General features: G+C 55.9%; 1 protein-coding gene and 1 long non-coding RNA gene across 12 annotated transcripts in view; one reads left to right on the top strand and one right to left on the bottom strand.

Moving 5' to 3' along the window:
- Positions 1-531: 531 nt before the first annotated feature.
- The window catches only part of Celf5 (CUGBP Elav-like family member 5), a 29,310-nt gene continuing 3,004 nt past the window's right edge, over positions 532-26,837 (bottom strand). For 2 of the 11 annotated variants that reach the window (XM_090341246.1, XM_090341291.1), the window contains exons 2-12: positions 21,809-21,891; positions 16,223-16,274; positions 15,003-15,131; positions 13,395-13,474; positions 11,787-11,990; positions 11,041-11,182; positions 10,768-10,911; positions 8,138-8,200; positions 7,177-7,260; positions 2,460-2,603; positions 532-1,688 (exon numbers count right to left, since the gene is read on the bottom strand). In XM_090341246.1, the coding sequence (XP_090197372.1) occupies positions 1,561-1,688; positions 2,460-2,603; positions 7,177-7,260; positions 8,138-8,200; positions 10,768-10,911; positions 11,041-11,182; positions 11,787-11,990; positions 13,395-13,474; positions 15,003-15,131; positions 16,223-16,274; positions 21,809-21,891 (1,253 nt within the window). In that variant the 3' untranslated portion in view covers positions 532-1,560. Of the gene's footprint in view, positions 1,689-2,459; positions 2,604-7,176; positions 7,261-8,137; positions 8,201-10,767; positions 10,912-11,040; positions 11,183-11,786; positions 11,991-13,394; positions 13,475-15,002; positions 15,132-16,222; positions 16,277-16,982; positions 17,203-17,366; positions 17,431-17,494; positions 17,558-21,808; positions 21,892-26,837 lie in introns of those variants that run through there. The other 9 variants (XM_090341306.1, XM_090341322.1, XM_090341254.1 and 6 more) reach the window with 9 other exon arrangements.
- Positions 17,775-19,620, top strand: LOC150068743 (uncharacterized). Its single transcript, XR_016536891.1, has 3 exons — positions 17,775-18,243; positions 18,453-18,544; positions 18,963-19,620. It is a non-coding gene; the product is annotated as an uncharacterized LOC150068743 (long non-coding RNA).

Raw genomic sequence — 26,837 nt, 5'->3', positions numbered from 1 at the left:
GTTGGGGGGCAGTGTGTGAACCCCACGGCTTCCCAACTCAGGAGCCCTCCCCAGGCTCAGGACCCGGCCCGGGCCATCCCTTTCTCTCCCTATGCCACGGGGCTTCTGGCAATTTCACATTTTGGGGGGTGTTGGGGAGTAGGAGGCAGGGGCGAAGGGATGGAGGGGCTGGTACCTAAACTCGGCTGTACTTGTACAGGGGGAATAAAGTCCAGGGTTGGTTGGAAATGGGGAGAAGGGAAGGGCGGCATGAACGATAGGGACACCAGTTGGGGTCTAGGAAGCAGAGGGGTTCCCCATCTTTTCCAAAAGAGCAGAGACACCCCTCCTCTCTCTCACACACCCTGGCTTGGAAAGGACTTGGCATAGTTTCTTCCCAATCTCTGCCCCCCCCCTCGTTCCTGCTCCTGCTTCTCCTCCATGGCCGTGTCCCCATGTGGCAGCCTCCAGGCGTAGCACACAGTAGATGCTCAGCACATAGTAGGGATGCAGCAAGGCCTGGCTGGCTGAGTTTTGAGTGAAAGGGTGTTGCTGAGCGGCCTGGAGCTGGCTTCGGGCTGGCATGCTGTGTGCACTCGACATCCCGCAGGGCGGCCGGCTCACCGTGGGGCTAAAATTTGGCCTCGTGGTCTGGAAAGCGCTTAGCAGACTCACAGGGCGCCAGGGCCCCGGCCCGGCCCAGCCGGCACCAGGATCCCCAAGCAGAAGAATAAAGACTTTATCCAAAGGTCTTTCAGCAAAGGGGGGGCGTTGTCCCAGGCTCAGGCTGGCACATTTGACAAATGAGCTCCCCCCAGAACCCCCAAGACATCGCTGAAAAACAGATCTGCCTCAATGGGCAAATGAACTGGGGGGGGGGAGCTGGTTCATTTTTTTTGTTTTTTGCGTGATGGTTAGTGGGTGTTTAGTCCACTCAGTGGGCATGAATGTGACAAGCAGCAGCTGTGGCAGGAGGGACTGCAGTGGGAACAGGAAGGCTGTCACACACACACACACACACACACACACACACACACACACACACACACACACCTCAGCCCTGTTCCAAGCTGAGCTAGGTATTTTGGGGTTCAGTCTCAGGGGTTAGACTCTGAGGGAGGGGTGTGTGTGTGTTTAAAACACTATTTTGCTGCTTTAGGGGTTTTCAGTGATAAGCAAATAGACAACACAGAAGCTTCCCCGATTCCCTCCACCCCAGTCTCACACTGGTCTCCTCAACAAACTTCTATTCATCCTTCAAAACCCTCTCCAAGAAGGTTTCCATCAATCACTCTCCATGAACCCTGGGCTTGTTCCCACCTCCCCCAACCCTACCCAGCCCTCTTCTCCAGCCCGGGGCACAGCGTTTCTGGGGTGTTATTTTTTTTCCAGCTGTGTCCCCACCAACCCAGCTTGGGGGACTTCTCACAGCCTCCTGGCAGCATGGGGCCCTCCCCTCCCCCGCCCCTTCCCCAGGGTTTGGAGAGAAAGCGCAGGGCACAGGTTGGGGTGGGACAAGACCAGGGCTGGGGTGGGGTGGGGGTGGGGCCGCCTGGCGGCTCACCTGGGCCAGACCCACGGTCAGTAGGGGTGTCCCGGGTCTTTGGGCCGCTTCAGCTGCACCTTGAGCCTCTTCATGCCGATCTGGAAGCCGTTCATGGCCTGGATGGCAGTCTGGGCGCTGGCAGGGTTGTCAAAGCTCACGAATCCTGCGGAGACGGGAGTGCAGCACGGTGTGGGTGGGAGCATGGGGGCGGGGGTGTCTGTGGCTTGGGGAGTGGTCCTGGGGGGGGGCAGGCTGGCTGGCTGGAGGGCACATGACAGCAGCCCAAGCTTTTGGACTTGTATGCCTTCAGGGACGGGAGACTCCCTCCTCACCCAGGCCAGGGAGTGTCTGCTGTGACTTCCCATCTGATGGGGTGGGAGGAGGATGGGGGGCGGGGACACGGGGATCTTCCTTCTAAGCCTGGGATGCCAACTTTCTTCCTCATCTGAGAATTCTCCCCTTCAATAATGGCCTCCTGTTCGAGAATCTTCTACTGAACCCACGAATATCTTTAGAGCCTGGGAGGAATATTTTCCCCACTGCACAAAATAGATACACAGCTATTTCTGTGTTGGCCGGGTGCAGTGGTTACACCTGTGATCTCAGCACTTGAGAGGCTCAGGTGGGAGAATCCCAAGGTCCTGGAATGCACAAGGAGACCTCAGCTCAAGACCTCAAGGGTTCAGGGTGTGGCTCGGGGGCCAGTGCTTGTCCAGTATACTTCCAGTTTTCTGGTGGTTCACTGGGGAGAAGAATCTCCTTGACTTGCCTGTCAGGGCTGGCTTTGAACCAGGATGCTCAGATCTCAGCCTCTTGAGCAGCTAGGATGACAGGCATAAGCCACCAGTGCCCAGCAAGAAGGAACGTTCTAAGTGCACATAGTAGGTGTTTCCTGGGTGCACACAGTGAGTGCTTCGCAGGGGTGGGCACTCACCGAAACACTTGCTCTGGTTGGTAGCCCGATCCATAAACACCTTGGAGGAGATGATATTGCCGAAGGGCAGAAACATCTGGGTCAGCTCCGTGTCTCCAAACTCCTGGGGGAGGTGGTAGATAAACAGGTTACAGCCTTCGGGACCTGCAGGTGGGGGAGAGAAAGACATAAAGCCCCCAAGGAGAGGAGGCGGACCCCGGGGAGGGGCGTGGAGGGGGCATGGGCAGACAAGGGGGAGCTTCCCTGTCTTCTTACCCCATCCCCGGGTGCCTACAACATCTTCCTAAGACGCCCCAGCCCAGGCCCCGGAGAATGTGATCCTCCATCCAGCACCCAGCCTCAATTCTCAGGACCGTATACAAGAGTCAGGTGGATTTGGTAACAAACACAGAATGGGGGATTTTGCAAGTACAAGTGAGCCCGGCGCTGGTAAGGTGGAGGCCTGTAATCCAAGCTTCTCAGGAGGCTGAGGTCTGAGGATTGCAGCTCGAAGTCAGCCCAGGACAGGAAATTCACCGAGACGCTTATTTCCAATAAGCTACTAAGAATAAGCCAGAAGTAGTCGGGCATGGTGGCTCACGCCTGTCATCCTAGCTACTCAGGGGGCTGAGATCTGAGGATCAAGGCTCAAAGCCAGCCCGGGCACAAAAGGACCTAAGACTCTTACCTCCAATTAACCTCTAGAAAATGGGAAGTGGGGCTTGGCTCAAGGGTAGGGCAGTAGCCTTGAGCTGAAGAGCTCAGGGACAGCGCCCAGGCCAAGTTCAAGATCCATGACTCACCAAAAAAAAGAAAGAAAGAAAGAAAGAAAGAAAGAAAGAAAGAAAGAAAGAAAGAAAGAAAGAGCCAGAAATGACACTGTGGCTCAAGTGGTAGAGTGCTAACCCTGAGCTCAAAGAGGCTTAGGGCCAGGGCCCAGGCCCTAGTCCAAGCCCAGCATTGACAAAATAATAATAATAGTAGTAGTAATAATAATGGTATTAAAAATGAGGAGCCAGACACCAGTGGCTCGCGCCTGTAATCCTAGCTACTCAGGAGGTTCAGATCTGAGGATCATGGCTCAAAGCCAGCCTGCGCTTGACTGTCCATGAGAATCTTATCTCCAATGAACCACCAGAAAACTGGAAGTGGTGCTGTGGCTCAAGTGGTAGAGCACTAGCCTTGAGCTGAAGAGCTCAGGGACAACAAGCCAAGCTAGCATGAAGCCCTAAGTTCAAACTCCAGCATCAAAAAACAAAACTAAACAAAACCAAACCCTGGGCAGGGAGTGTGGTCTAGTGGTAGAGTGCTCATCTAGCATGCACAAAGCCCAGAGTTTGATTCCTCGGTACCACATACATAGAAAAGCCAAAAGTGGTACTGTGGTTCAAGTGGTAGAGCTCTACGTTTGAGGAGAAAGCCCAAGGACAATGCTCAGGCCCTGAATTCATGCCCCAGGACTGGCCCAAAAAAAAAAATAGGGAGTTTAAACCTCCAGAGCCACACAGTCCCCAAAACCTGTTACCAATTTCAACCTTAAAAGTGACCTGTGTCCAGCCCTGCTGCCCACAAACCAGGAGAACTCTGCTTCTGTACACTGACACTCAACCCTTCCCTACGCCACGCCCACATGACGGTAGCCACGCCCCGCCGCCCCTGGAACCACACCTCCAGGCGTTTTGTCTTTAGTTACCTTCATAAGTCAGTCTCCAGCTTGTGCTCTAGCTGATGTCCACGCCCCCATTCCCCGCACACACACAACTGAGACCACCCGTGCACGCCACCAGACCCACCTGTGATTTTTGATAGAACCTTGGTAACTTTTTGCCCAGGTAACCCTCGAATTGCATTCGCCCATCTCTCATAGCTGAGGATACAGACGTGCACTCACTGGCACACCTGGTGCCTCTAATGGTTCTTTTTCCTAGCTGTACTAGGGTTTGAATTCAGAAATTCAGAATCTCGGGTTTGATAAACAAGGCACACCTCACTCCGCCCCCCCAACACTGTTTTGTTTTTGCCAGTCCTGGAGCTTGAACTCAGGGCCTAAGCACTGTCCTTGGGCTTTTTCCTGAAGGCTAGCACTCTGCCACTTGAGCCACAAGACCACTTCTGGCTCAAGACCACTTTTCTATGCATGTGGTACCGAGAAATCAAAGTCAGGTCTTCATGCATGCCAGGCAAGCACCATACCACTAGGCTAAAGTCCCTACCCCTACACTGGTTGTTTTTTAGATTGTCTTACTTCTCACCTGAGCTTGTGTGTAAGCCACAATCCTTCTGCTTTATACTTCTATTTGTCACATTTGCCCATTTCACAGGAAATTCTACATGAAACTTGAATTTCAATGCTGATGTACTATTTTGTTCCTTAAAAAAATCACTCGAGTGAATGAAGAACATTATACCCAGCTAAACAGAACATTGTAGAACCACATACCCCCCCACAGCTATCTTTGGGTACACTGCACCCCACTTGTCCCCATATGGGGCTGTCCCTCCCCCCTCCACCTACCTTCAAAACCCTCCTCCCACCAGTCCACCCACACTGCAGTCCTGCCACACATGAAAATGTCAGATCCTTTTGTTCTTTTTGGTACCCCCACTCAAACTCGGAATCTGGGTGCTGTCTCTTGGCTTTTTTCCCTTGAGGCTCAACATATCTACCACTGGAGCCACAGCTCCACTTCCAGGCGTTTCTGGTGGTTAATTGGAGATAAGAAACCTGTCTGGGCTGGCATTGAACCTGGATCCCCAGATCTCAGCCTGCTGAGCAGCTAGGATGACAGGTGTGAGCCACCAGTGTCCTGTAAACTTGGGCTCTTTCCCAGTCACAGCACCACAGCCATTGTGGGATGCACGCGCAGTTTCACTGCTCAATACAGATAAACTGCGCAAACATTTCCTCTGGCTCCCTGGCTTGCTTTTCTTCCTGAATGTGTTTTGGAATGGAAAACTCACCTGTTTTCCCCTCCCAAGCCCTGCAGTTTGCATTTTCAGATTTTTTTCACAATGTGAGGTGACCTCTTAGAAGATGTTGGTGGCACCGGCAACCTCAGGACGCATGAAGGATGGGGGGGTGTTCCTCCCATCATTTGATGTGGTATTCGCATGGAACCCAGAGCCCCCTCCCGCAGGCTTCACAATGCCTGTGGATGGCTTATCACACCTGTGCCATGTCCAGGTGGTTTTGTGATATTGACCAAAAACAAAAAAAGAAGTCTGTGCAAGTTGAACACAGGTGATTGCTTTGTGTGTGTGTGTGTGTGTGTGTGTGTGTGTGTGTGTGTGTTTGTGTGTGTGTGTGTGTTTTCCTGTATATTTTCCAAGGCAAGTTCCTTGAACCCGCCATGCCCAACCTAAAAGACCCTGGACCACTTTCACCCATTCACACCAGGCGTGGGTACAGAGTACCTGAAGATACAAGAAGGACCCCCTGGCTACAATCACCCTCAAAGAGATCTGATCACCTCTTGCAGGGGGGGCATTATGCTGTGGGGATGCCGAGGGGTGCAGGGGCCCTGAGATCCCCCACATCTGTTCACAGTGGTGGCCACAGGCACTGGGCCTCCTGGTGACAGACTGGCCCAGGCTCAGGTGCAGCCTGGGAATCGCCTCTGACCTCCCACCCCCCCTCCATCAGCATGCCCCATCATAGAAACTGGGCAGGGGAGCCAAGTCTGGAGCGGTGAGTGAGGCTGAGGCGGGATGGGGTCACAGAGGGGGCAGGGCTGAGACAGCTAAGGGGAGGGACCATAGGCAAGGGGTAGAACCAGGAGCAAAAGAATGTGAAGCAGGGAGCTTGGTCTAGTGGCAGAGTGCAGGACTCGATTCCTCTGTACTATAATATACATAGAAAGCCGGAAGTGGTGCTGTGGCTCAAGTGGTAGAACTCTAGCCTTGAGAAAGCCCAAGGACAGTGCTCAGGACCCGAGTTCAAGCCCAGGACTGGCAAAAAAAAGGGGGGGATGGGCGGAGCCCTGAGAGGGGGAGGAGGAACCTCAGGAGGGTAGGGCCATAGCAATCTGTCCCCAGCAGGGGTGGGCGTGGCCAGGGTCTGATGTGAGGGGAGGGGTCAGAACTCCAAACAACTCAGGCCACAGTGCAGGCCAGCCCTTGGGGATTGAGGGGCGCCTACCTTTCCCCAGAACACCCCAACTCCACAGTAGATGGATCGGGGGAGGAAGACACCTGCCACGTGTGGGGCACGGCTGTCTCTTACTGTCCCCTAACACCAGAAGGACGCCTGTGTTGCGGATGAGGAAACCGAGGCACGGGACAGCTAGCCCCTCCTGATGAGGTTGCAAGTCAGAAACGGTGGATTTAAACTTCAGATCTAGGGCTCCTCCCTGCTGCCCCCGCCCAGCCTCCACAGCTGTGGCTGCTTGGCCGAGGACTCAGTTTACCCAAGTTGTCTTAATAAGCGACACCCCCCGCCCCCATTTCCTAGAAACGGTTTTCTCTCCCAAACCACGGGAGAAGCCCTGCATTCCGGAGAGGCCCGGTGGGGCCACGGCTATCTCGGGATGGAAACCGGAGGGGATCAGGGGGCGACTCGGTGACCCCCAAAACAGCCGGAGGCCAGCCGCAGAGCCTAGCACCAAAGTGCGGCTCCGCAGGCTCCGGGGCCCAAGCCCAGCCCCCGGCTCCCGGCTCCCGGCTCCCCGACCGACCGGCCAGGCGGGACCTGCGGGGGGTCGGGCGGGGCAGGCGCCCGGGGAGGTCGCGGTCGCCTCACCTTCTCGCTGCTGCTGCTGCAGGAGGGGCGGCGGCTGGGGGACGCTGTGCGCGATGGGCGTGATGGCCGCGGTGGGGTACATGGCTGCGGAGACCGGAGCAGACACCGGCGGAGGCGGGGCGTGAGGCCGGGCGGGGCGCGAGGCCGGGCGGGGCGGGGCCACGCGGGGGCGGGGCCGGCGGCGAGGGAAAGAGGGGCGGGGCCTTGGCGGGAATCGGTGCCGTCGCTGGTGGGCGGAGCTACTCCTGGGGAGGGGTGGGCCAGGGCAGAGCCCAATGCGTGGGCAACGTGGAGGCGGGGCTACTCCTGGGGAGGGCGGGGCAAGGCAGGGCCCAACGCTGGGAAGTGTGGGCGGGGCTGTGTAGACGGTGGGGACCGAGCGAGGGCGGAGCTGAAGAGTGGGAAAGCGGGTGAGTGGGGCTGTCTTGAGGGGGGCGGTGCGTGGGGGCAGCCACGACAGGGGGCCAGGCCGAAAATGTGGGAAAGAGCTGTGATAAGAGCTGGTGTCAAGTGGGGCGGGGCAGGGCAGAGGGCGGGCCCGAAGGCCGGGCGCGGAGAGGTGGGCGGGCCTCGGCCTCCAGGGGCGGGGCTATGGCAGAAGGCGGGGCCCAGCGGCTAGCGCAAAGAGAGTCTGGGCCAGGACTAAGAGCAATCGATTCAGGGGCGGGATCAGAGCGGAGTTAGGGCTGCAGGGCCGGGCCATGAGTAACGGGCTGAACCTCGAGCCAAGGCGGTGACAGGGCGGGGTGTGGCAAGGGCATTCGCTAAGAGATGAGCTGTTTTCTCTGGAGAACTGGTGGCAGGGACTGGGGGCGAGTTCCAGGCAGGCGGGGCCGGAGTAGGAGGAGGGGCCTGGGCAGCAGGAGGCAGGATGTGGACGTCCCAGGGGCGTGGCCGCCGCGGGCGTGGCCGCCGTGGGCGTGGTCAGGGCGTGGCTCCAGCGGCCGGGCTGCCTCCCTACCTGTGTACTGCTGGACTCCGGAGAAGGCAGGGTGGAGCGTCTCGGCCATGGTGGGACTCTGAGCTGCGGAGGGGACAGAGGGGGCTGAGTGGGGCGGACGACAGAAGTCCTCCGTCCACCTCCATCAGGACACCGAAGATCCACAAACATCAACATGAACTCTTTGCTCAACCCTTCTTGCGTCTGACCTCCAGTTTTAAAGGGGAAAAGCCCCCCTCCACAGGACCAGACAAAAATAATAATAGAAGGTAGATTCCAATGGGGAGCCAGGTTTCTCCAAATCCAAAGTGACTTCGGCTGCTCCGCCCCATCCCCCCTCCGGTGGGACCCTGTGACTCCCACTAGGGTGAGAGGGGAGGGACTGCCCAGCTCACCAAACCGGGCAGGTATGGTGCCAGTCTCCATCTGTGACCAAGAAAAAAAAGTGAAGTCACAGAGAACTGGGCATGCAAAATTAAATGAAACTCAACAAAGGCCTGGAGTTTACTATACCATACCAGTTCCTGTTTTCCTTTAGTTCTGAGGTAAAGTCTCTCAAGGTAGCCCAGGTTTTTTGTCTGGACCTTAAAATTTTCCTACCTCTGCCTCCTGACTGCAGGGGTTACAGATGTGAATGACCATGTCTGGTTCATTTCCTGGCTGGATGAGGCAGTACTACCATCTACCATGTTACCCCTGGTAGGGGTTGAAAAAAGCACATAAAATTGTAAAACATGGGGCCGGGAGTTTGGCCTAGTGGTAGAGTGCTTGCCTAGCATGCACAAAGGCCCGGGTTCAATTCCTCGGTACCACATACATACAAAAAAACCGGAGTGGTGCTGAGGCTCAAGTGTTAGAGCTCTAGCCTTGAGAAAGTCCAAGGACAGTGCTCAGGCCCTGAGCTCAAGCCCAGGACTGGCAAAAAAAAGGCAAAACATACAAGGTATTTCCCTCCCGAGTTTTCAACCATTAAAAAAAAAGACTAAATCCTCCACCGGAGTAGAAATAACTGAAATTCACATGTTTTGGAAGATGCTTTTCCTAAAATTATGGAAAGAAAAAGAGTTGTACCTCCAGTTTATTAGGGCAAAGCTCAATTCAGAGCACAGCCTGAATTCATTCAGTGAATGAATGTAGGAATGAATGGAGAGATAGGAAGCACCAGCAAGAAATGAGGATTTGCCATTCTGTCTTGTGTCCTGTGTACTGTAAAGAGTTAATATGGGTTTTAGGGTCTAGTAGTTAATTTAGCCTGTGATTGATGCCATTTGACCTGTTTCCTGAATGAGAGAACTGGAGCTCAGAGACTTAACAGAACCGGATGAGGTGACTCCCACCTGTAACCCCAGCTACTCGGGAGGCAGAGATCAAAAGGATCGCAGTTTTTTTTTTTGTTTTTTTTTTTTTTTTTGCCAGTCCTGGGCTTGAGCTCAGGGCCTGAGCACTGTCCTTGGACTTTCTCAAGGCTAGAGCTCTACCACTTGAGCCTCAGCACCACTTCCAGCTTTTTTCTATATATGTGGTACCGAGGAATCGAACCTGGGTCTTCATGCATGCTAGGCAAGCACTTTAACCACTAGGCCAAACTCCCGGCCCCAGGATCGCAGTTTTCAGGCCAGCCTGGATGGAAAAAGTTCACAAGATCCCATCTCAACCAACAAGCTAGGCACAGGAAGGTTTCATAGGAAAACTGTAGTCCAGGCCTACTTAAACAGAATGTGAGCCTGTGCTTAAGCAATAAGAAAAGTGAACAGGGCTGGAGGACTCAAGCAGTGATTAGCAAAGTTCAAACCCCAATACGTCCAAAAACTCAATCATGAAACCAGGCACTCGTGGCTCAGGAGTGTAAGCCTATCTACTGAGGAGGCAGAGGTCTGAGGATCGCAGGTGGGAAACCAGCCCAAGCAAGAAAACCTGTCTCCAATTAACCACACAGAAAGATGGAAGTAGAAGAGGCAGCTCAATTGAAAAAGTCCAGCCTTGAGTGACAAAATGAGTGTGAAGCCCTGAGTTCAAGCCCCAATACTAGCCTGCGCATGCGTGCTTGCCCTTGCATGCGCACGTGCACACACACAGACACAGACACACAGACACACAGACACACAGACACAGACATCCACACACAGACACACACACGAGGTCCAGGAAAAAAAACGTAGTGATAGAGTACTTGCCTAAAGTGCATGATGCCCTGAGTTCAGTTCCTAGGTACCACATACACAGAAAAAGCCAGAAGTGGTACTGTAGCTCAAGTAGTAGAGCTCTAGCCTTGAGAAAACCCAAGGACATTGGTCAGGCCCTGAGTTCAAGCTACAGGTCTGGCAAGAAAGAGAGAGAGAGAGAGACAGAGACAGAGACAGAGAGGAGAGAGAAAGAGAGAGAGAGAAAGGGAGACAGACACAGAGAGAGACAGAGACACAAAGACAGAGAGATAAACCCAGGGAGAATCACTGAACTAGAATTCAAATCCATAACCAGCTGGATGTAGGGCTGTTTATCTGCGTAGCTACAGCTGGCGCACAGCTGCACACAGAGCTCAGAACCTTCCTCCTCCTCCGTTTCCTGGGCACCATGGGGTAGGGATTGGAGGTTCCAGTGATGCCCTGCCCACCGCACCCCTCATCTACACTGCTAGGACCACAACACATTACCTGGGTAGGGCACAAGGCCATTGGCATACACGGTCTCCAGGGCAGGGTGCCCACCAGGGAAGGGTACAACTCCCGCAAAACCATTGGCGATGGGAGCCACCAGGCCAGGGACGGCAGTGCCAAGCAGCGGTGGTGAGTGTAGCCCTGCGGATGGAGGAGGGTCAGGAATCTGGCTGCTGCGGGGGGACGGGGGCGGGGGGGGGGGGTTGGCGCCACGGGGCGGGGTTGCCAGCCTATCTACCCTCCCTTGTTGGGCCCCTGGCAGCTGCTCACCAGAGGCAGGAGCAATGGGGGTAGCAGGCAGCCCATTAAGGCTGACGGCGCCAATCTGCTGAATGTGACAGGGCGAGAAGGCCACGCCAGGGCTCAGGTAGCTGCCGGAAGTGGACAGGACCGTGGTCTGCTGCTGCATGAGCTGGGGGGTGAAGAGGCAGTGATCAGCAAGCTCACTCTGCCTGACCCCCCAGATTCTGGTTCACAGGGGGAGGGGAGGGCTGGTCTCTGGTCTCTGGGGTAAGGGAATGGCATGCTGGGAATTTGGGGTTGGGATAGACTCAGGACTAGTCATAAATTGTGGCTCAGCCTGGGATCAAGGCTCAGGTTTGGATCAGGGACCAGTGTGAAATGAAGACTTGGCCTGAGATGGAGGCTCAGTCAGAAACTGAGGGTCACCCTGGGATCAGGGCTCACCCAACTCAGATCTGTTTTGCGATTAGTCTGAATTTGGAGGCTTAGCCAGAATTACACCTAATCTAGATCTGCAGCCAGCCAGCCAGGATCAGGGCTCAGCTCAAGGCTGGATCTTCACATGTGTCAGGACTCAGACAAGTGTCACGAGTCACCCAAAGTTGTGGCCCAGAGCTGAGGTGTCGGCCTAGAAAGGAGACTGGGGCTCAGAATCAAGCCTGGATTTGGGGGCAGCTAAGCCACAATCAGGACAGGATCCTAGGCGACAGAGATCTGGTAAGAGACAGAAACCCTTCCCACTAGAACAGAGGGAGGAAGACTGAGCCAGATACCCAATATCGTCTCAGCAGCCCTGCTGGACCCAGAGCCCAGCCGCTGGGGTCACTCACAGCCTGGGCGTAGGCACTGTACGGGCTGAAGGGTAGGGTGAGGGACGGCGTCAGGATACCCAGCTGACCGACCATCTGTTGCATGCGCCGGAGTGTCCTCTCCTTGTCTGTGTCAGCAAACTTGACCACCAGGCTAGAGGAGGCACCCTGTAGCAGGAGCAGGGAGAAAAGGAGGTAACAAGGATTCTGGGGTCCCCCAGAACCTTTCCGGCTCAGGCCCCACAGTTGTCACACTCCCCACAGCAGGTCGTCAGCTGACAGAGCTGGGACTCCTGCAGCAGCAGGATGGGAATGAGTATTTCAAGAATGGCTATGTGCTAAAAGCCGAGGAGCCAGGAAGCCAAGTGCAGTGGCTCATGTCTATAATCCCAGCTACTCAGGGAGCAGAGACTGAAAGGATTGTTGACAGGGTAAAAAACTGGCAAGCCCCCACTGCATAAGACAGGTGCAGTGGCTGATGTCTGTAATTCCAGCTGTATACAGAGGCTGTGGCGGTGGGATGGCAGTGGTTTCAGACAGCCCCAAGCAAAAGAAAAATAAAAAAAAATCACAAGACTCTGGGCTGCAGGAGGGGCCCAAATGACAGAACACACGCCTAGCAAATGTGGAGGCTTTGAGTTTAAATCTCAGGATCAGCAAAGGACAACATGAGCAAAAGCTCCTAATGAGATCTCAACACATGCCTGGTCCTCCCGCCCTGGGTTGTGGCTGGCTTCCACATGGGCAGATGGGCTCCAGACCTTCTGCCTGGTTCCTCCTCCCCCCCCTCACTGGGATCTATAAGAGTATTTTTTTTTGCCAGTCCTGGGGCTTGAACCCAAGCCCTGAGCACTGTCCTTGGGCTTTACTCAACGTTAGTGCTTTAATACTGGAGCCACAGCACCACTTCTGGCTTTTCTATGTATGTTGTACTGAGGAATGGAACTCAGGTCTTTGTGCATGCTAGGCAAGCACTCTACCACGAGGCCAAACTCCTGGGCTATAAGAATATTTCCAAGCCAGGTGCTGGTGGCTCATATCTGTCATCCTAGCTACTCAGGAGGCTGAGATCTGAGGATCATGGGTTGAAGCCAACCTGGGCAGAAAAGTCTATGAGACTTGTATTTCCATTTACTCATAGAAAAAGCTGGGAGTGGAGCTGTGGTTCAAATGGTAGAGCATTATTTTTGAGCAAAAGAAGCTCAGGGACTGTGCCCAGGCCCTGAATTCAAGCCTTAAAACTAGCATGTGTGCACACATACACACACACACACACACACACACACACACACACACAAAATTTCAACTGACCTGGCTTACTCCTGAGCCTCCAGCTATGGCTCAACCGGACCTTTGTTCTTGTCCTGCCCATCTGTCACACTGTGTGTTCACCCTCCTGTGCACAGTGTCAGGTCAAGCACACACTGGCACTGTTCATGACACACCACACCACACAGTCCCCATGTCTGTGTGCACACACCCCAACCAGAATGATACCTCCCAGGCCCTACCTTGTGCCCCTCCATGTCCTGTCTGTGAGAGTCAGGGCCCAGCACCCCAGCTGTCACTCACCGGCATGGTCTGGCTGCCATGTAGGGCGTGGATGGCTGCCTGAGCCTCGGTGTGCGACGAGAACTTGACAAACGCACAGCCTGCCCCAAGAGAAGGGCAGATGTCAGAAGTGACTGCTCAGAGGACCAAGGGAAGTGGGGGTGGGGGACAGAAAGTCCTGATGGCTAGAGGTGGGCCTTGAGGGAACAAGAAGACAGCCTGCTGTGCATTCAGACACAGCTGGATAAATGAGCTGATCCAGGGCAGACAAGAACCTGACAGCCAGCCTGGGAGGAAGTCAGACCCCCGTCGCCCAACTGGGCGCCCACCCACTAGACCAACCAGAGAGCTGTTTAGACAGAATGCTGTGGTGTATGGGGCAGCTGAAGCTCCAGGGACACACATGTCCCCAAATCAGAACAAGGACTGTGACATCAGTCGTCACCCACCAACAGACAGCACAGGGTGGAAGATGGCTGTCATCAGATTTGCAGGATTAAAGCCACGTAACCACACAGATACACAGACACACAGACCTGTTGGGGTCAGGCAGAAATACACAGACCCCAACAGACACCCAGAAAACAGTCAGAAAACCTGAAATCCCCTCCTCTTCAGGACATTGCAGCCTGCATGGCAGTGCCAAACAGGTAGACAAGCAGACAGCCCCAGACACAAGCGAGTTCACAGGATATGGGCTATATGGGCAGAGGCCCAGGCCAATAGAGACCAGACAGACAGACGACAGATCACTCTGCTTAACAGCAGAGAGAAATCTAGAATAAGATGGTTCAGGGATGGTCACACAAATGGGTTGTCAGACCAGAACGCGCTTCACTGAACACTTTGGAAGGCGAAATGCTATGGCAAGTAGATTATATGTCAATTTCAAAAAAAAAAAAAGGTTGGCAAATAGAGATCAACAGACAAGACCAGGCAGAGACACTGTCAGCCCAGCAGACCCATAGAGATGCCACACAAGGCACTTGTTGGGCGATCGGGCAGCTCCATGTTGAAGGCTCTCTGTCCCTGTCAGGTGGACGAGTCACCCAGGGGCGCTGGGAGCCCTGACAGGTATAGAATCAGGTCTCAGCCCCGCCCACCAATGCGCTTTCCCAGGGGACTGGCCACGCCCACTCAGCCACCCCACTAACTCTGCCCGGGACCGGCCCCGCCCTCCCTCCCATCCTCCACACTTCCCTGCCAATGGCTCCCCACCTGCCAGGTCTGAACTCAGCCCCACCCGCTCTCCAGGCCCTCTCCCAACCCCTGGGAGCAATCCCAGAATTCTGCTCCTTCAACAGTGTGGAAACTGCAGCCCAGGCCCTCCCACAGCCTCTGGAGCAGCCCACGCTATCGACAGGCCCCGCCCCTCCCACGACCCCTAAGGTAGCCTCACGATTATTCCCCCCCACCCGTCCTCAGTCTGGCCACACCCACTTTCCAATCACTCCCCCGCCCTCCACAGGCCCCGCCCACTCCCAGACCCACCTCACAGCCCTTACGGCAGCCCCCGGGGTCTGGCCCCGCCCACAGACTCTGGGGCACTTGGTTCTGCCCCGCCCCTAAACGGTCCCAGCGGCCCCGCCCACCCTCCGGCCCCGCCCCTCGCCCCGCCCCTCGGGTCACCTTTGCTGCTGCCGTCGGGGCCGCGGAGCACCGTGCACTCGTCGATGACCCCGAAGGGCTGGAACAGCCGCAGCACGTCCTCCTCCGACTGCTGCTTGTTCAGCATCCCCACGAACAGCTTCCGGTCCCCTGCGGGCGGAGACGCCTCCTCAGCCGCGTCCCGGGCCTCCGGGCCTGCCGCGCCCCTCCGACGCGGCGGCGGCGGCATCCGCAGGCCGGGCGCCCGGGGCGCGGGTCCGAGCCCTCACGCCGGGCCCTGCCGGGGCTGCGCCCGGGCTCTCGGCCGGCCTCCCCGGGGGGCGGCTCCGGAGCGCTGCCCCGCACCGCGCCCGGCCGGTGATCACCGAGGCGGCTGCTCCTTCCCGGGCACCGCGGAACCGGAGCGCTGCCATGGAAACAGGCCTCGGCAGCTGTCACTCACGGAGGGAGGGCGGGCGGGGGGGGGGGCATCGCGAACGTCAGGGGAAAAAATTAAAAAAAAAAAAAAAAAAAGAGATGGAGAAAAACGCGAGCCGGAGCTGCCGGGAGCGACAGTAGAGCAGACAGAGGACCCGAGAGGGGACCGGGGAGAGGACGGAGAGGGGGGAACGGGTCGCGGAGGGGAGGAGGGCAGCGCCCCGGACGCACAGACCTCCTCTCCTCAGGAAGGAGAGAGGGGAGAGAGGGGAGGGAGGGGGGAGGGAGGAAGGGAGAGAGAGAGAGAGAGAGAGAGAGAGAGAGAGAGAGAGAGAGAGAGAGAGAGAGAGAGAGAGAGAGAGAGAGAGAGAGAGAGAGAGAGAGCGCGAGCGCTCCCATCCCCAAAGCCCCGGGCTCCTACACATGCACAGCGGCCCTGGGGCCGCGGCCCACACCGCCTCCCCCTCCTACCCCGTCCCCGCTGCTCTTTGGCTTCCCTTCTAAAACACATGGCACGGCCGGCTCGCACAGCAGGCGCCGGGCACGGAGTCCGGGCAGCCGGGGAGCCCCCGCGCGCGCAGCCGTCCACAGGCCCGGCCTCCGACGGCCCCTGCGCGCGCACGCGCACACACGCGCACACACACACACACACACACACACGTGCGTGAGCACCCAGGCCCACGTGCGGGCGGGCGGGGCGGGCAGCTGCGCGCGCACAGGTGCTCGAGCGCACCGCCGGCAGGGGGGAAACAACATCCCGGCACGGGGTCTGCACACCCCTCCCCCACCCCCACCCCCCGCCCGGGCCACGGAGAGATGGCAACTACCTCCTCGGCTCTCGCTGTCCGCCGGCTTCACCTGGATCGGCCGAGCCATCTGTGGAGGGAGGGCGAGTCAGGATCGGCGGCCAGGAAGGGGGCTCTGCCTGAGCTCTGCGGAGCGTGCGCGCGCGCACACACACAGACACAGACACACACACACATACACGCACACACACGCGCGCACACACAGACACACACATACACACACGCGCGCACACACACAGACACACACACACAGACACACACACACGCGCGCACACACACACACAGACACACATACACACACGCGCGCGCACACACAGACACACACACACGCGCGCGCGCACACACACCCTTCTCCTGACACACACTGGTCACAGACAAAAGGACACAGAGTCCCCCACCGGCAGGGAGAAACTCCTAGCTAACCTCCAAAACCCAGCCACGATAACCCCCCTTGCACAAAACAAAAACAAGTGGCCCAATCGGATCTGCTGATCCAGGGAATCCCGAGCAAACCCGAGGCCACCACGACGGTGGTGTTATTTGGCTGGAGATGGGGGGGGAAGGGTCCCTTCCCTCCCCACCGGGCCAGCAGTCGCCTCTCTGGACATGGGGTTCTGTCCTTCACCCCAAGCACTGGGCAGGACGGAACCCCCCCAACCCCCGCTCCACCACCCACGACCTGCGCAGCCCCGGGGTGAGCCCAGGTGGAGACCGGAGATCAGATCTGAGCAAGGCGTTTGACTCCAGTGTGGAGCCTCCACCGAACTCCTACTCATCTTTCAAACTCAGCTCCAAGGCCCCAGGCAGCGGGCTCTCCCTCTCCCCGGGCTCGCGGCGGCCCTGCCTCTGGGTTGGACACGGTGCCTTCTAGGCCGGAGAGACGCGGGTTGGGAGCTGGGGAGCCGGGCCCGCGCCAGCCCTGCACCGAGGGCACCGCCGGCCTTAGACCCCGGGACGCCCCCACCGGACCCAGTCCCCTGCGCCGGGGCCTGGAACTTTCCACCCTGCCCTCCCTCCTCCCCTCCCCCTCCCAGGACCCCTCTTCCTCGGCCTTCACTGGAACTCGGACCCCGGGAACCTGGCTGCCCAGCCGGGTGGACCCTGGGGGACCCCGACCCCACGGGCCTCCCCACCGCCCCCCGCTCGGCCCCCCCAACCCCACCCCGTCCAGGGCAGGTAAGAGCCGCTGGAGATCAGGCCGTGGAGGGGGGCTGGGCTCCGGCTCGCTCCCCGTTCCCCCCTCCCGCCCGGGCCGCGGAGGATGGGGTCGCCATGGCAACGCTGATTCACCGCACGGAAGCTGGCAATTGTTGTTGCCATGGAAACCGCCTCTGAGGGGCGAGCCGGGCTCCTGCCTCGCACAAAAGAGATATTTAAATATAATCTCTTGGAGATGGGGGAAGGGGGAGGGGGGACCCGAGCGGGGGAGGGGGAGGGAGGGGAGCTGGGGAGGGCGGGGAACTGGGAGGGAGTCGGGAGGGGGGGAGGGCGGGGAGATGGGGTGATGGGGAGGGCGGGAGCGGGGAGGGGCAGCCCCGGCCGGCGGAGGCGGCCCCACCGCCCAGCCCAGCGGCCCCCCTTGCGCCCCTTCCCACCGCGCCCGCCCGCCGTGAGGTCGGGAGAAGCCGGGGTGCCGCTCCCTCCGGCCCAGGCCCCGCTCCCCGCCCCCCTGCGCTCCCATCCCGCCTTACTCAGAGGCCGGAGACGCGCGCCCGGCCGGCACCCACGTGCCAGCGCCCACCCACCGGGGCGCACGGGCGGCGCGCGCCCAGCGAGGAGGGGGGCCCGGGCTCCCCACTCCCACCCCACTCCTCCCGGGCCCTGCCTGCCCATCTGGCTCTGCCCACCTCCTTCCGGCTCCCTCTTTCCATCTGTCCCACCCAGGCCTCTGCGTGCCCTCCCTCCCTCTCTGCCCCCTTCCCTGGGCTCCCCGGGGCTGCAGTCCTTCCTTCCTCTTTGCATTCATTCAGCGCTGCCGGTGAGCAGCATATCCCAGAGGTGAAGAGGGGGACAGAGCCAGACAAGGACCCTCCGGTGAGGTCAGCGTTGGGGTACAGGGGAGGGGTCAGGGGTGGAGTGCAGGACCTTGAAGAATCAAGGTCTATCCTGACCCTCCGCAAGGAAGGCCGACAGCCTTCAGAGGGCTTTGAAGTAGGAGTAGGAGTTTGGTGGGAACCACTATCTACCATGGAACACTGAATCTCCAACATTAAGAGATGGAAGCACTCATTCCTATTTTCTTTTGCAGTTGGGAAGGTTAAAAAGAAGGGACAAGAAAAGATCAGGGGAAGGCCACACATGTCCTGATGTCAGAGGTCCCTCCCATCTCTCCATCCCCAGGTGTGGGATTCTGCAGGGTCTGGGGTGACACCCGCCCAACGGAAAGCTGGGACTCATCCGGCTGTGCTCCCGGCCTGGTGGATGAGCCTTCTCCGTGTGTGGTCTGTGTGTTATAGATGAGGAAACTGAGGCACTGGGCAGGGCTCAGGGGCTGTGGGAAGAGTCTCTGCTAGATGGAGCCCTAAACAGCCTCTGAATCCTGGGTTGACAAAGTCATGCGTTTGCAAACCTCTAAAGGAGGATGACAGGGAGGAAAGCATATAGCATGCACCCCATCTTAGGCAGCCCAGCCCCCCCACCTTCCTCCCCCTCCCAGCCTCACACACGGCCACTGAGCTGATGGACTCCGTCTGTGGTAGAAACTGACCAATGACCCACAGCCATACACCGGCTGCATTAGGCCCGCCTCCTGTCCTAGACTCTAGAATCTTCCATTGATGACTGGCTCCATGCAATCTAGAATATGCTAAATCTCTACTGTTCAAAATGGCACGGGTCTCCAGCCTAGAACACCCTAGATCAACACGGCTCAGCATCCAGGCTAGAAACAGCCGAGAACGGTGCCATACAACACAGCAGGGACTTCATTCTACAACATTCTAGACCCATACTGTCCAAATCCTGCAGCTGCGACCCACACGTGCTGGTTTACGTTTACATTGCTCACAAGTGGGTAACATTGAAAAGTTCATTTTCTGGGGCACCTGGAATGCTGGCTACTCGGGAGGCTGCAATCTGGAGAATCACAGTTTGAGGCCAGTGTAAAAAACAACAACAAAATCTCAAGGGAGATTCCACTTCTCAGTAGCCAGTTTAAAAAAAAAAAAAAGTCAGACTGGAGTCATAGCTCAAGTGATAGAGCATCTGCTGAGCAAGCATTATGAGGCCCTCTGTTCAAATCCTGGTACCATACATACAAAAAAAAAAATCCCTAGTTTCCAAGCGCCACGTGTCCCAGTTCCGAGTCTGGCATGCACGAAGGGTCTGTGGCTGCAGCGTGGACACAGCACACTGTCATCCTGTATAATTGGCCTTGGTCTGGAACCAACCTTGGCAAATATCCCACAGTTCCATTCTCCCCCCCCCCCCCGCCCCTCGTAAATAAAGTTTTATCGGCACACAGCTGTGTCCACTCCTCTATGTGTTCTCCGCGGTTCCTTTCACACTTCGAGTGGCTGCAACCCCGTAAGGTCTGCTAAAAATATTTACCCTCTAGCCACTTATAGAAGCTTCCTGGTATTCTATTAGAACATTCCAGAAGGACACTGTCTAATATGGTAGCCGCCACCCCAGGGTGTCTATTTGGCACCTGTACTGTGGATACATGCTACACAGAAATGGAATCCTAAATTGCATTTTGATACCATTAATATGAAATAGGCAGGCTAGGAATTAGCTCAAGTGGCATGGGTGTGGCTCAAATGACAGGCTCCTGGCGCAGGGCTGGAGTGTGGCTGAAGCACAGGTGACACAGGGGTGTGCCTTAGCAGTCGTCAGCGCTCAGCTCAAGCAGTGTTCTAGAATATTCTCTCCTTTTTCTCATAAGCGAGGGGGGGGCTGGGATGTTCTCTGCAGGGAGCTGAGAAGCATCTATGGTCTCCACCCACTCCTAGAACTTCTCAGCGAAGACCTGAATGGATGGGTGGGTGGGTGGGTGGGTAGATGGATAGAAGGATGGTGGATGGATGGTTGGGTGGGTGGATGGGTGGTTGGGTGGGTAGATGATGGATGGATCGATAGATGGATGGTGGGTGGATGGATGGGTGGGTGGGGGTGGATGGACGGAAAGTAGATGGGTGGGTGGATTAATGAATGGATGGATGATTGGGTAGGTAGCTGATGGATGGATGATAGATGGATGGATGGTGGATGGGTGGATGGATGGAAAGTAGATGGATGTTTGGGTGGGGGTGGATAGATGGATGGGTGGGTGGATGGATGGAAGGATGATGGGTGGATGGAAAGTAGATGGATAGTTAGGTGGGTGAATGGATGGATGGATGGTTGGGTAGGTAGCTGATGGATGGATGGATGGATGGACAAGTGGATGGATGGATGGAAGGGCAGATGTCTGGTGTGAGACCCACAAGGCTCTCTGTTGGAAGCTGAGTCCTCCGTGTGATGCTGGTGGGAGGAAACAACTTGATAAGAGGCGGGACCTACAGGGAGGTGTTTGTGTTATTGGGGCATTAAGGCTCCTCTCCTGCTGCCTTCCCACTTCTACCCATGCTCCTACCATTGGGGAACCCCCCCCCCCGCCGGCCATGAGGAACTCATCTGAGCCAGGCTAATGCCAGCACTGTGCCTAGAATGCCAGCCTTTTGCCTAGAAGATGGGGAGTGAGCTCAGCGCCTCCCTCTGCTGGAGAACATTCCCAGCCAGGGCGAGGTCATCACAGCCACAGAAAACAGATTCCTCTGAAAGATCAGATCCTCTGAGCAGCCAGCCTTCCTTCAAAAACACGTCTCTAGGGCCCCCACCCCCTGACCGGCTCTCCCCTCTGAGGACATCAGAGAGGTCCAGCCACTGGATCGTCATGAGGGGACCCTGGAGCTCCCTAGCAGGGTGCCCAGGTAGCCATAGAGCCTGCAATTTCTACCAAAAAGCACTATCCGGGGGGAGGGGTCCACTGGCACAATGCCACCAACAAGGCTAGGATGTGGGACACTAGTGGCTCACCCCTGCTGTCCTAGCTACTCAGGAAGCTGACATCTGAGGATCAAAGCCAGCCCAGGCATGGAAGTCCATGAGACTCTTATCTCCACCTAACCACAGGAAAACCACAAGTGGTTCTGTGGCTCAAGTGGTAGAGCACCAGCCTTGAAGCTGAAGAGCTCGGGGACAGCGCCCAAGCCCACAGTTCAAGCCCCCACGACCGGCAAAAAAATGTTGGGGTGGAGGCATGGCTCAGGTATAGATCACCAGCAGAGCAAACAAGCATAGTGGGGGAGCATGAGGTCTTCAATTCAAGTTCCAGTCCAGTACAAAAGAGAAGAACATAAATTAAAAATAAAGGATAGACAGAACTGACAGGTGGAGCGAGAGAGACTGCATTGAAGCCAAACATAACCAGCGGGATCACACAAGAGCACGCACATGTGAACAAGTGAGCGGAGTGTGCAGGAGACAAGAAACAACTCAATCCTGACTCTCTGTGTCTCCTCACTCAGAGGCACATGGACCTCACTGGAAATGCTGGGTCCCAGGCTATAAGCCACATTTTTTCTGTCCCTTAGTCCCCAGACAGCACACAGCAGCACTCACCCCGGGCAAGGTCTTCTGTTCGTGCAGGGCAGTCTGAGCTTTGATGGCAGAATCCCTGGCACAATAGGTGAGGAAGGCACAGCCTGGAGAGGGAAAGAAACAAGGAATGAGAGAGGGGGGGAGAGGGAGAGAGAGAAAGAGAGAGAGACAGAGAGAGAGAGAGAGAGAGAGAGAGAGAGAGAGAGAGAGAGAGAGAGAGAGAGAGAGAGAGAGAGGGAAGGAGGGAGGGAGGAAGTGGAAGAAGTCCCAGGTGTACAGTAGCCCAAAAAAGTGGGCACAGTCCCAGGGTCCACAAATGGATGGGCAGACACATAGCATGGTACTAATATTACTCAGCCAGGAACAAGCACAAGGCTGGGTGACTCATGCCACAGCATGAAGGAACCTCCGGCCACCCCAGGCCACCTTGGGAGGACAGCAACAGGGTTGCCAGGGACGCCGGCAAGCAGGCTGGCTGGCCTTTGGTTACCTCAGTGGACAGTGAGAAGGCAGCTGTGATGGGGAGTGGGCCGGGCTGCAGGCCCAGGACAAGCACCAGGATCTCAAGTCAGTGTAAGGATGAGTGGGTTTGGCCAACTGTGGTCTTGGACCAGACATTGCCCCCTCCTAAGCCTCAGTTTCCACCCTTTGGAGAAGATGCTAGAGTAGGATTCCAGGATCAAAGGCTATGGAGGCAGGGGGTGGAGCTAGAGGGGGTGGGTCCATTAGCCAATCAGGAGAAGCAAGGGGAGGGGCCATCCCTGGAATGGTCCAGCGTGAGGCTGTGATTGGACATCATCCTGAGGTAGGCGTCGCAGGCAGGAGAGACCCTTGCAGAGGAGTTGAGAGTGAGACTCAAGGGTGAGCAGGGCCCTGGGTTCATGCCAAGCATTGTACTAAATAAACTAAACTTTAAAGAGACAGGGAAAAGTAAGGCAAGAGAAGCTCCAGGGGAAAGGAGCAGTAAGTACAAAGGTGCGGGGGGGGGGGGGGGGCAACATTTTCTGCCTTTTCTACCATGTTGGTTTGTCTCTCTTCCTCTTGGCGATAATGGGTGTCTGAATTCAGGGCCTCCAGCTTGCTAGGCAGGTACTCTACCACTGAGCCACTCCTCCAGCCTTTGCTTTTGGCACTGGTTATTTCTGAGATAGGATCTTGCTTTCTACCTGGGTTAAAGGCCTGAACTGTGATCCTCCTATTTCCACTTCCTGTCTTAACTCGGAGGGCAGGGTGTATTCGGCCAAGCCCAGCTTCTTCTGTTGAGATGGAGCCTGTCTCATGGACTTTTCTGCCCAGTGTGTCCTGGCGCTGTGATGATCACAAGATTGAGCTAAGACAACAGGCAGACATGAGCCACAGCAGCCCAAATATAGCTGGCTTCTGAATTCCCTCTCTAAGAAATCTCCTTCTTACGGTTTTGTCCCCTTACCTCACCCCACAAACTCCTTGGGGGAAGGAATTATAGGAAGACAGTTTGCTTAAGGCAGGAGAGAAATCAGCCAGAACCGTCAAGAAATCAAGCTGCAGGCAGATGTTAGGCTAGGTGTTTATCTTTCTCGCCTGGTCCTGTGGAAATCTGCCTGTGAGACATGGGGTGGGGTGGGGGTGAACACAGGGGAGTGGAAGTGGTCCCCTACAACCACCCCCCCCAAACCACCCTGAGAGCTGAGAGCCTTCAGCCCCAGAATCAGGGAGCTTTGCTTAAGAGGAAGGAAAAAAAGGCACCCAGTTGGGCAACAGGCCGAGACCGCTGTCCGAGGTGCTGAAGATTGCGGCCAACAACTTGCCCTACAGAGCTCCGCTGGTACTCTCAGCTTTCCTGGACTTCGTTGAGGAAAAAACTCTATCTCCTTCTGGTGTGGTTCTTACTACAAGCTGCTTTGTATTCCTCTGTTGAAGTCCTGACCCCTGGAAGGAAGGGGATTTAGAAAAAGGGTACCTAGCCAGACACTGGCTCACACCTGTCATCCTAGCTACTCAGGAGGCTGAGATCTGACGATCGTGGTTTGAATCCAGCCTGGGCACAAACGTCTCAATGAGACTCTTATCTCCAATGAGGCACCGGAAACGGTGCTGTGACTCAAGTAGTAGAGCTCTAGCCTAAGTTGAAGAGCTCCAGGCCCTGACTGAGTTCAAGCCCCATGACCGACAAAAAATAAATAAATAAGGGGCTGGGAGTTTGGCCTAGTGGTAGAGTGCTTGCCTAGCATGCACAAAGTCCCGGGTTCGATTCCTCAGTACCACATACATAGAAAAAACTAGAAATAGTGCTGTGGCTCAAGTGGTAGACTTCTAGCCTTGAGAAAGTCCAAGGACAGTGCACAGAACCTGAGCTCAAGCCCAGGACTGGCAAAAGAGAGAAGGGGGCAGGATGAGGACAACAATGTGATGTAACAATACCCAATACAGGCCCCTCATATGATCACGGGGACGGTTTAGCTGAGCACAGAGGTTCGTGCCTGTCAGTCCAGCTGCTTAAGAGGCTGAGGCTCAGAGGGTGGTGATTTGAAGCCTGCCAAGGGCAAGGGTGTTCTTTTTTCTTTTCTTTTCTTTTTTTGGTAGGTCTTGGGGCTTGAACTTGGGGCCTGGGTGCTGTCCTGACCATTTTTGCTCAAGGCTAGAACTCTACCACAGTGCTACTTCTGGTTTTCTGGTGGTTCATTGGAGATAAGAGTCTCAAAGACTTTCTGCCTGAGCTGGCTTTGAACTGCAATCCTCAGATCTCAGCCTCCTGATTAGCTAGGATGACAGAGATGAGCCACCAGCCCCTGGCTCAAAAAATATTCTTGAAATGGCCACTTAGCACCTCCTTCAATCTCATCTAGACACCAAATGTCAGCTCTGTGGGGTAAAATGAGTCACTAGATCACTGGACCTAGGGCTCAGAGCCCCTGAGGGTGCCAGGTGGAGCTCAAGCTAATAATCAAAGCACAAGGAGGTGGAAATCAGGAAGATCAAAGTCTGAGATCAAGAAAATAAAAGGGTGTGGCTCAAGTGGTAGAACAGCTGCCTAGCAAGTATAAGACCTTTAGTTCAAACCCTAATACTACCCAAAATCTGAGACCAGCCCTGGGTATGAACAAAGGACTTTTTCTGAAATGTAGCTAAATTACACAGCACTGGGGGCGTGGCTTGAGTGGGGGAGGCGGGGCCCCAATGCTTGGGTGGGGTTAAATTGGTCAAGCACCTAGCCCTACCTAAGCCCTAGGCACTGAATTCAAACTCCATATTAAAAAATAATAATAATTTAACTTATCAAGAAGGAAAAACCTGGGGCCAGGAGCATAGCCTACTGGTAGAGTGCTTGCCTAGCATGCACAAAGCCCTGGGTTCAATTCCTCAGTACCACATAAATAGAAAAAGCCAGAAGGACAGTGCTCAGGTCCTGAGTTCAAGCCCCAGGACTGGCAAAAAAAAAAAAAAAAAGTAAAGAAAAACCTAGGTGGTTACTATTCATAGATCTGACCTGTCCCTCCCCCCGAAGCCCTGACATGTGGCTCTATCAGTCCCTGACCTTGGTCACACCCCAGGCTGTCACTAATCCTGTTGAAAGCCACCACTTTCTTTGTGAGCAGCCCTCCACGGCTCCCAGCCCCACCAAGTCAAAGCCAAGCCCACGCCACAGGGCCCTAACAACCTGCCCTCTCTCCTCCTGCCTCTTACTTCCTCTGCACCAGCCACACGAGCTCCTCAATGCCCCTCCAACGTGCCAGGCACCCTCCTGCCCTAAGGCCTTTGCACAGGCCATGCCTTCTTGCTCAGATGCCTTTCTGTTGGCTTTACAACAGTCTTCCCATCTGTCATTTTCACACTCATCTCAAACGTCGCATCCTCAGAAAATACATCTTTGACTACCAAATCACATTGCCATCTTCCCCAATACATATCTTGAATTACTTTGTTCACAACTATGTATAGCTATTAAATGCTTATATTTATCCGGGCACTGTTGGCTTATGCATGTTAGCTCTAGCTACTCCAGAGGCTGAAACCTGAAGAATAGAGGTTCAAAGCCAGCGCAGGCAGGAAATTCTGTGCAACCCTATCACCAGTTAACCAGCAAAAAGCAGGGCTGTAGGTATAGCACAATAGAGTGTGAGCCAAGAAAGCTAAGCGAGAACACAGGTTCTGAGTTCAGGCCCCAGCAGGAACACACACAAAAAGGTATCTGTGGATCAACTAAGCCACTGAATGGGACTGAGTGTTAGAGCCACTCCCGTGAGCCTGCATTGACACTCCTTGTCTTCCATGATCAAACGGCGGAGGCGCAAAACACACCAACTCACACATGGAAGTTCCCCCAGACCTGAATGCCAGGTCACACACACCTGATGACAGAGGGTGCCCTGGAAAGACACCCCCTCTGCCCACCCAGCCATCGCCAGTCTCCCATATATCCCTTCATTCATCCACCATGCCTCCCACCACTCTCCCAACCAGCCACTCATCCATCTCTCCATCCACCCATCCATCCATCCACCCATCCACTTGTCCATTCATCCATCGACTCACCCACCCAACATCTAGTGATCCATCCACCCATTCATCCATCTATCCATCCATCCACCCATCAACTCACCCACCCATCCATCCATCTGTCCATTGTCCATCCATCCACTTGTCCATTCATCCATCGGCTCACCCACCCAACATCTAGTGATCCATCCATCCACCCATTCATCCATCCATCTATCCATACACCCATCAACTCACCCACCCATGCATCCATCCATCCACTGTCCATCTATCAGTCCACCCACCTACCTACCACTCAACCACCCATTCCATCCATCCTTCTATCCATTAACCCATCTGTCCACCTATCCACCCACCCATCAATCCATCTGTCCATTCATCCACCCACCCATCCATCCATCTGTCCATCTGTCTGTCCACCCATCATCCATCCACCCACCCTCCCTCCATCCCCTGCTCTTTCCTATCTCCTGCACAGCTGGTTGCCCGGGGGCTGGGAGCTGCCCACTCTGGGCTCCAGCCTCTTCCATGGCTTCCTGCTGCCCTAGGAAGAACGTCAGCTCAGGCCAGTATC

Source organism: Megascapheus bottae, chromosome 1 (assembly GCF_031878675.1).
Source record: "Megascapheus bottae isolate mThoBot1 chromosome 1, mThoBot2.hap1, whole genome shotgun sequence".
In the NCBI taxonomy this organism is placed as follows: Eukaryota; Metazoa; Chordata; class Mammalia; order Rodentia; family Geomyidae; genus Megascapheus; species Megascapheus bottae.
This window is presented reverse-complemented; position numbering and strand designations above follow the sequence as displayed.